This window comes from Mus caroli, chromosome 3 (genome assembly GCF_900094665.2).
Source record: "Mus caroli chromosome 3, CAROLI_EIJ_v1.1, whole genome shotgun sequence".
In the NCBI taxonomy this organism is placed as follows: domain Eukaryota; kingdom Metazoa; phylum Chordata; class Mammalia; order Rodentia; family Muridae; genus Mus; species Mus caroli.
Window position 1 is genome coordinate 80,573,995 of NC_034572.1, and position 8,676 is coordinate 80,582,670.

The following is an 8,676-nucleotide window of genomic DNA, read 5'->3' on the forward strand; positions in this document are numbered from 1 at the left end:
CCACCTCCTCCACCTCCTTCACCACCTCCTCCTCCTCCACCTCCTCCTTCACCTCCACCACCTCTAATACCTCCACCACCTCCACCACTTCCACCACCTCCACCTCCACCACCACCACCACCTCCACCTCCACCTCCACCACTTCCACCACCACCGCCAAACAAAACTGAAAAGCTGAAGAGGTCATTCACCAGTAAAATGTTCCCCACAGTAGCTAAGAGCATCAGCTGTTCTTGCAAAGGACCTGGGTTCTAGCCCCCAGCACCCACAGGGCTACTCACAGCTGTCTATAATTCTGCCTCCAAAGACCCCATGCCTTCTTCTGGTCTTGAGGAGTACTCATGTGGCACACATACATACACACACATGCAGGCAAAACACTCATGCACTTAAAGTATAAAAAGATAATAATAATAATTAAAATGTTTGCTGCACAAGGGTGAGGACCGGAGTTCAGATTGTTTGGATCCCCAGAAACCATCATAAATGCTACGTGGGTGCACACAGGTAATTCCAGCCTAAGAAAATGGAGTCAGGGATCCCCAGAGCAAACTGGTTAGGACTAGGCATATCGGTGAGCTCTGGTTTCAATTAAGAGTCCCTGCCTCAAAGAACAAGGTACAACACACACACACACACACACACACACACACACACACACACACACACACACACAGAAGTACTGCCCTAATTTGAAACTAACAGTTCACTGTTTTCTGTACCAAGGAAGCCAGCATAAAACTGGCATAGACGCCTTTGTCCTGCCTTTGTGTAAACCTGTAGTTACCAAAATCTTAAAGGATGTAGGATCTTTAGAAAAATAGTCCATTTTTCACATTAAAGTTGGATAGTGGCTTTAAGAAAGGGGAAAAAAAGTCCAGAAGCAGATGAAGGCCTGTGGAGAGATGCACCCCTGCCTCCCAACACACACACCCTTTCTCAGTGTATGTCCCCGACGAGTGGGAGGTGCCTCGGGAGCAGATAGCCATCATCCGGGAGCTGGGCCAAGGTTCTTTTGGGATGGTCTATGAGGGACTGGCCCGAGGACTTGAGGCTGGAGAGGAGTCCACGCCTGTAGCCCTGAAGACAGTTAATGAGCTGGCCAGCGCTCGGGAACGCGTTGAATTCCTCAAGGAAGCGTCTGTCATGAAGGCATTCAAGTGTCACCATGTGGTAAGAGGGAAATGGTCTGAAATGAGGTCAGGGAATTATCCAGGTCAGGGTTGGTAAAATCCTGATAGGAGAAGAGTCACGTTGAGAGCTGAGATCGTCATGAAAGGGTACAGCACTGGGAATCCAGAGAGTTATTTGGGTCTTGATTGGAATCAAGGTCAGAGGTGAGCAAGTCATGATTATGGTGATAATCAGATATGATCAGGGTTAAGAGTCAAGGTCAGGGGAGCTTTTAGGTCAGGATTAGGATTACACTGGAGTGTGGGTCAGGGTGGGCATCTGAGTCAGGTTATAATTACAGCAGACTGAGGTGTTGTTCCCCATGAATCAAAGAGACAGGAGGGACTACCACAGAGATCTTTGTCATCCCAGGTTCGTCTCCTGGGTGTGGTGTCTCAGGGCCAGCCAACTCTGGTCATCATGGAGTTAATGACCCGTGGGGACCTCAAGAGCCATCTCCGATCTCTGAGACCTGAGGCAGAGGTTGGAACAAGAAAGACCCTGAGCCGTGTGATGCTGGGGAGTTGAGAAGAGCTGGGTACAGTGTGGGTGTGGGGCAGTCCTTCACCAGCCTCCCTCTGCCACCTGTAGAACAACCCCGGCCTCCCGCAGCCTGCACTCAGTGACATGATCCAGATGGCAGGGGAGATTGCAGACGGCATGGCCTACCTTGCTGCCAAGAAGTTTGTGCACCGGGACCTGGCGGCCCGCAACTGCATGGTGTCCCAGGATTTCACCGTCAAAATTGGTGGTACAGTGGATACCAGGTGGATGAGGGAAGTCTAAAGGTAGAGAGCCTCCCTAAGCTAGCCATAGGAGACCAGGCCTGGCTCACAGGCGTGTCAGGCAAGTCCCCAAGTCCTGAATCTCTGAGAAGGGATGGCCTCCAAGATCCTTTGAGCTCACGCATTCCAGAATGTTTAGAGAGAATGTAGAGGGGTTTGGGGACTTCTTCCAGGGAAACTAACTTGCGACTTCCCTGAAACTCTTCCTTCCAGACTTTGGAATGACTCGGGATGTGTACGAGACAGATTATTACCGCAAGGGTGGAAAGGGGTTACTGCCAGTGCGCTGGATGGCCCCCGAGTCCCTCAAAGATGGAATCTTCACCACTCACTCAGATGTCTGGTAGGGCCTGGTGGGAGCAGAGGGTTGCAGGGATGTGCAGCGGCATCTGGGAAGGGCCTGGAACACTGCCACACCAGGGATGCTAAGCAGCCTGAAGGGTGCTGGACTCAGGCCGTCCTTCTTGTGCTCCAGGTCCTTCGGTGTGGTGCTCTGGGAGATTGTGACCCTGGCCGAACAACCATACCAGGGTCTATCAAATGAGCAGGTGCTGAAATTTGTCATGGATGGTGGAGTTCTAGAGGAGCTGGAGAACTGTCCGATTCAGCTGTGAGTCATCCCATTGTCTGTCCTTCCCTCCCTCCTTCATCCCTGCACTGTGCTCACTACCCTCCTCCTCCATCCCTGCACTGTGCTCACTACCCTCCTCCTNTCCCTGCACTGTGCTCACTACCCTCCTCCTCCATCCCTGCACTGTGCTCACTACCCTCCTCCTTCATCCCTGCACTGTGCTCACTACCCTCCTCCTCCATCCCTGCACTGTGCTCACTACCCTTGGCTCTGACCTTCCTCCTCCAAAGCGTCTACATCACTGACTCCCAATTCTTTGTCTATTTGGTTTTGGGGTTTGGGGGATTCAAGACAGGGTTTCTCTGTGCAGTCCCAGCTGTTCTGGAACTCTACAGACCAGGCTGGCCCCAAACTCACAGAGATCCACCTGCCTCTGCCTGCCATGTCCTGGGACGAGTCCTGGGGTTAAAGGCGTGTGCCACCACAGCCAGGCTGCTCCCAGTTCCTAACTTACCTACTTTCCTCACTTTTTCCCCTCTGACCCCTTCCTTCCACCAACTGATCCTGTAGTGTGGGAGGCAGGGGTCTGTCTGGCATCCCTTTAACCCCACCTCACCCCCCCCCAGACAAGAGCTGATGAGACTCTGCTGGCAGCATAGTCCACGCCTGCGCCCGACTTTCGTCCACATCCTGGATCGAATACAGGATGAGCTTCGGCCCTCTTTCCGGCTCTGCTCCTTCTACTACAGCCCAGAGTGCCAGCGGGGTCAGGCCTCCTTGCTGCCTACAGAGGCAGAGCCTGACTCCCCACCAACCTTAAATGGAGCTTCAGACTATAGTGCCCCAAATGGGGGCCCAGGGCACTGATGAGTCAACCTTTTCCCACCTGACTGGCCTCCCACCGGCAGAGAAGGCAGAGCCCAACCTTTATGGCCAGCTGTTCCCCTCTCACCTCGAGTCCCCCTCAGATGAGTCAAGAATCAGCTCAGCACTAGCAGAGATCAGGTGCCAGAAAGGGAGGCATCTGAATTCACAAATGCACAGACTCACAGAGACAGCGTGTGGGAGATCATGAGAGGCTGCAGCAGGAGGGACTCTCAGGCCACAGGGCAGAAGTGCTTTGCCCTCAGAGAGAAACACTTGTCAGACTGAGAAAGCTAGCCCACGGGAGGCAGGGTCCAGAGACACACGCCTCCAACTTCAGGTGGTCAACAGCTTGAAAGCAAATGAGTGGCCAGAGGCAGGCCTGGAGGTCTCTCCACTCATGCTGGGGCCTGGGGACAAGGAGTCCTTCTTTCCCTGTGGTCGGCTCCTCCCCCTCTGTCCCACATACCAGGACAAAGCAGGAACCCTAGGACCCTCACTCCTCTCCCCCTGCTCTACCCAGGGACCCCAAGCTTGGTGCTCCTCCTTCTTTTGCCTCAAGAGCATCCCTCGATGTGCAGTCTCCCCTTTCCCAGCTGTCCCCTGGATTGTTAGCCCTGGATGCTAGGGCTTTGAGAGCCTTGTCTCCCTCTCTCCCATCTCCCACGCAGCCTCTCCGGGGAAGACTGGAGAAGACTCAATAAATACGGAGGTCTGTTTGTATCTGGTCCCAGGCCACCCATTATCTCTCCATCTACAGTGTTGACATAGGATAGACTTCCTCTCTCTTTCCAAAGGCAGTCATACATGAAAAAAAAAAAAACTGCTATGAAATATTGCCTCCATAAGGACCCCAGCAGCCAGAATTACCACAACAGTGACACAGAGCAATCTCATCATTATGACACCCATGGCCGGAAGTGGCTGAGGCCCCCAGGGGACCTCTGTATAACAGAACCAGTCCGTCCTCCATCCCTCTTCTGCGTTTTGTCCATTGCTGAAGCTGACCAGTGGACAGGTATCACAGGACAGTCTTCAAGTGGCCAGAGCATGGAGTGGAGGAGGGGCCCTATTCCTACTAGTGCCCTAGCGGAGGCAGGGACGCATGCCAGAGCAGGATCTGTGTCAGGATCCGGGTGGTTATTCTGGGAGGCTGGGATCTCCACTTCAGTCTCATATGCTTTTGAAGGGCACAAGGAGGCAGTCCAGGCTTTTATGTCAAAACCAGGGCCTCAAAGCTTTTTAGCACCCTCCACCCAGGTTGATGTGGCTGCACCATCATCCACCGAGCAGGCTTGCACATTGCACAGTCCTGCGACAGCTGGGAGAACCACAAAAACATCAGGACAGGACCTGATTTGGGACAGGCATTGAGCTGTGTGAAGCCATATTTGGTTCCATAGCGATCCTGTTTCTCAGACTCTAGGTCGGCAGCAGGGCGCTGTCGCCCAAGCCTTGCCTGTCATTGTGACTAATGCAACCCTGACCCCTAATGGTTGCTCCCAGAACTGCAACCAAGGGAAAGTCTGGGTTTGATGAGCTCGGGTCCAAGTTCGTAGCCTGGACCTGGAACCTGCTCTCTCACACAACTCATAGATACTTCGTCGCTGTATTAGGATTAGCCCCACCCACCCAACTCCCAACCTCCGTGCTGGACACCACGTGCTCAGGATGCCATGGCAACTTGGAAGTGGGGGAGCTACAGGAAGGGTTTGAGAGCCGAAAAAACGGATGCTTATCTGTAATTTGGGGCTCCACCTCAGAGTTCTGTTGCCATCCGCGTCCTGAAAAGCAGTGGATTTAACAAGATAGGAAGAAAGCTGATGATTGGATTCCATTGGGGATTTTCCAATTACGCAGGAGGGCTTGTGCACAGAAAATGTCTTTTTTTTCCCCTCAGAGACAAAAGATCTGATAGGTTGGCTTTGGAGGGAAGGATAAACATCTACTGGAGAAAGAGAAGTAAACGGGTCTAAAGAGAGTAAAAATGTGACTCCTTGGACCTCTGTACTAGCTTCCAATTTCAGAGAACTCCCAAATAAGTGGCCAGCCACTGGCCAGCCAAAAGGTAGCAGAGCTGGAGGAGATGGCGGACCATATGGCACGACAGTATGCTTAGCTGTCCCCTCTAGATCATCTCCGGTTCCTTGTCACGGGTCCCCAACCTGGCCACAAGTGTGCTGGCCATGTGTCTTTGTAGGGATAGAAAAAGTAGACTATGGTCCTCCGGGGATTGAACCCAGGGACCCAAGGAAGCACAAGAGGTGCTTGAGTGGCCTTTGGAGTAGTGGACCTCGGGCAGAAGGAAAAACAAGACGAGCCCTGATACAGGTGAGATGGAATGTCCCTGGGGACCCCAGAGTGTTTAAGGAAGCAAGCTAGAAGATTATTAGGATACTTCTCAGTGTGGGTCTGCCCTTCGGTGCTACCCATTAGCAAGAACACAAGACTTTCAGTTTACTCATTCCCAGAAACAAAGGGTTCCTTCCTCCGAGAGCCAGGGCCTATCCAGACCTGTCCTCTTAGGGTGTGATAGTTCTGTGTCCTCAAGCAAAACCAGAGCAGAGGAAAGTCAGGTAGAGCTGAAGGCAGAAAGAGAAGAGGGATGGTGGAGACTTAGAAGACTAAGGCGAAAGGTGAGAAGAAACCAAGGAGCTTGGGGCTGGAGAGATGGCTCCCCAGGGAAGAGCACCTGTTTCTCTTCCAGAGGACCCAGGTTCAATTCCCAGCACTCCTGTCAGGCAGCTCATAACCACTGATAACTCTAGTGCCAAGGGATCCAACATCCTCTTCCTGCTTCTGCAGGTACCTGCACACACACACACACACACACACACACAGAATAAATATTTTCTTTTTCAAATCCAGAAGCTATGAAGGTCCAGAAAGGAATGAGACAAAAAGCAGAGCTGAGCACACACGGGGGTCAGTCAGGACAAGAAGCTGCTGAGCAGACCATGCGTGGGGTCAGACAGGAAGTGAGGCTGGTGTAGGCTTCAGCCTCCGAAAGTCAGTGTGAGAGGGCATCAGCCGCTCCGGAAGCAGCGGGGCTGAGGCAGCAATGTGGAAATTTTACAGTGTGGAAGGCCAGGCCTGAGATGAGACCATGGTGACAAGTGCTTTGTAAGCCCTGGGGCACTACTGTCACCATTCGTTAACTGTGGCGTCGTTTGAAAAGATGCTGCAGAAGTGCATAGAGAGGCATGAGAGACAGCCACGGTGAGCTGCAAAATCAGTTTTCTGCACTTATAGGTGCAAGCGCAGGCAGCACCCGTGAGTGTGAGTGATAGGACTGCCTGACACTGCCTGACGGGACTATCAATGCGCTCCCTCCTCCTTCTTCTCGCCCGCATTTTCTCTTTCTTTTTAAAAGAATAGCCATCATTTATAGAGTGAAAAGCAGAGAGTTTGCTTTTAAATGAACACTCTCCAGAGGATCACATGGCTAACAGTGAGGCAGTTGGACCTGGTCCCCTCTAACCTGCTTTCCAACTGTGGACCACGGGGTCTTGGACCCAGTCCACTCTAACCTGCTTTTGGACTGTGGACCACAGGGTCTCTCACACACTTTCCCCGGGGACATTTTCCCTCCTGCGATGTGGGAAAAGTAGATTTTCTTGGATTCAGGAGCAGCAGTGTGACTTTGTAACCTTGTGACATCTTCCAGCTGGGGAGAAAAAGACAGGTGGGGGCAGAGCAAAGCAGACACCTGCGAGGGATTCCCAGCAGTGGGCTGATAGCCTCTCTGCTTAAAGCATCTTGGGGAGGGGGGGAGGGGTCACACGTAGTCGGGGAGGGTGTCCTCAATGCTGTAGGATCAGCTTCTGTCTATAGTGGTGGCCAGAGTCTAGTCTCCTTTCCCATCCCTTCCATGGCCTCTGCTCCGCTCTCCTCACATGTATGAATGGACATTACGCCCCTTGGAGCTTCATTCCAAATAATTCCCACTGTGATCCACTCAGAACCACAGCTCTAGCTGCTCCTCTCCACAGTATCTTAGGCTACAGCCAAAGTGTGTTTGTTTACACCTGTTTTCAGAAGGGCCGCATCAGTGGGCAGGACTTGCCTGAGATGATGCAGCAGATGATGAAGGCCCAGCCCACCTGAGAGGCAGCAGCAAAACCCTCCAGGCTCTCTCACTCCCTGGCCTTGTCTCTAACATGTCCCTCCCTGGCCTCTAGACCACAGCATTGAAGCCTCCCTGTTTCCACTCCAGTGGGCCCTTCCAGAGTAATGAGCTACCCTGCTTTGTGCACATGCCACCTTCAACCCAGCTGAGAGCGTCCCAGTCTCCACTTTGCACAGCACCAGCCATCCCCAGGCCCGGCTTGCATCCTATGAGACTTCCTCCAGGCCTGACCCTTCCCTCCCCACTGTTGGTCTCCAATATATCTCTGAAACAACTCCAGGGTCATCCCGCTACTATGTGGTGTCATGTGTCATTGTGCAGTGTCTCCATAGGCAAACAGAAGCCATTCCAGGTGTTTCCTCAGACTGCCCTGAATATGAAGGGTTGGCGTTACTGCTGTGACAGCTGAAAGCAAAATGCTAAGCGAGAGAAACAGTGGCAGGAAGAAGCTTCTAACCCAGGCTGGGTCTTGGGAGTAGAGGTGGGACTGTCGGGGAAGGGGAGGGACTGCTCACAGGTGCTGGAGCCGGAAGGAAGCAGCTAGAAGCAAGCCCTCCCCACCCCCCTACAGTCAGCCCCTCATGTTGTTGCCAACATTTTTACAGATGGGAAACTGGGCCTTAGGGAAGTGAAGTCAATTTGCTCAGAGATCCATAGTTGACATTAATAGCTGGCAGAGCTGGGGTTCAAAGTAAAATCTGGCCGGGCGTGGTGGCGCACGCCTTTAATCTCAGCACTTGGGAGGCAGAGGTAGGTGGATTTCTGAATTTGAGGCCAGCCTGGTCTACAGAGTGAGTTCCAGGACAGCCAGGGAAACCCTGTCTCAAAAAAGAAAGAAAGAAAGAAAGAAAGAAAGAAAGAAAGAAAGAAAGAAAGAAAGAAAGAAAGAGAGAGAGAGAGANGAAAGAAAGAAAGAAAGAAAGAAAGAAAGAAAGAAAGAAAGAAAGAAAGAGAGAGAGAGAGAGAGAGAGAGAGAGAGAGAGGAAGAAAAAAAGAAAAAAAAAGTAAAGTCTGTTGACACTTGTCCTCCCCCCTCACCCCCACTCCCCATCACGCTGACTATTGGCTGCCAGCAGGAAGCTGTGAGGACAGGCGGCTTGACTTCCACCCCTCTAGTAACTTCATCCCTGGACAGAGGACCACTCCTTGGATGC

The 8,676-nt window shown here is 52.4% G+C and overlaps 1 protein-coding gene across 1 annotated transcript in view; it reads left to right on the forward strand.

Annotated features, from left to right (window-relative positions):
- Insrr (insulin receptor related receptor) overlaps window positions 1–4,121 on the forward strand; it is a 20,345-nt gene extending 16,224 nt beyond the window's left edge. The window contains exons 17-22 of the mRNA XM_021157729.1: window positions 944–1,173; window positions 1,546–1,656; window positions 1,765–1,924; window positions 2,172–2,301; window positions 2,434–2,568; window positions 3,156–4,121. Of these exons, the coding sequence (XP_021013388.1) occupies window positions 944–1,173; window positions 1,546–1,656; window positions 1,765–1,924; window positions 2,172–2,301; window positions 2,434–2,568; window positions 3,156–3,396 (1,007 nt within the window). The 3' untranslated portion in view covers window positions 3,397–4,121. The remainder of the gene's footprint in view (window positions 1–943; window positions 1,174–1,545; window positions 1,657–1,764; window positions 1,925–2,171; window positions 2,302–2,433; window positions 2,569–3,155) is intronic.
- The last annotated feature ends 4,555 nt before the right edge of the window (window positions 4,122–8,676 follow it).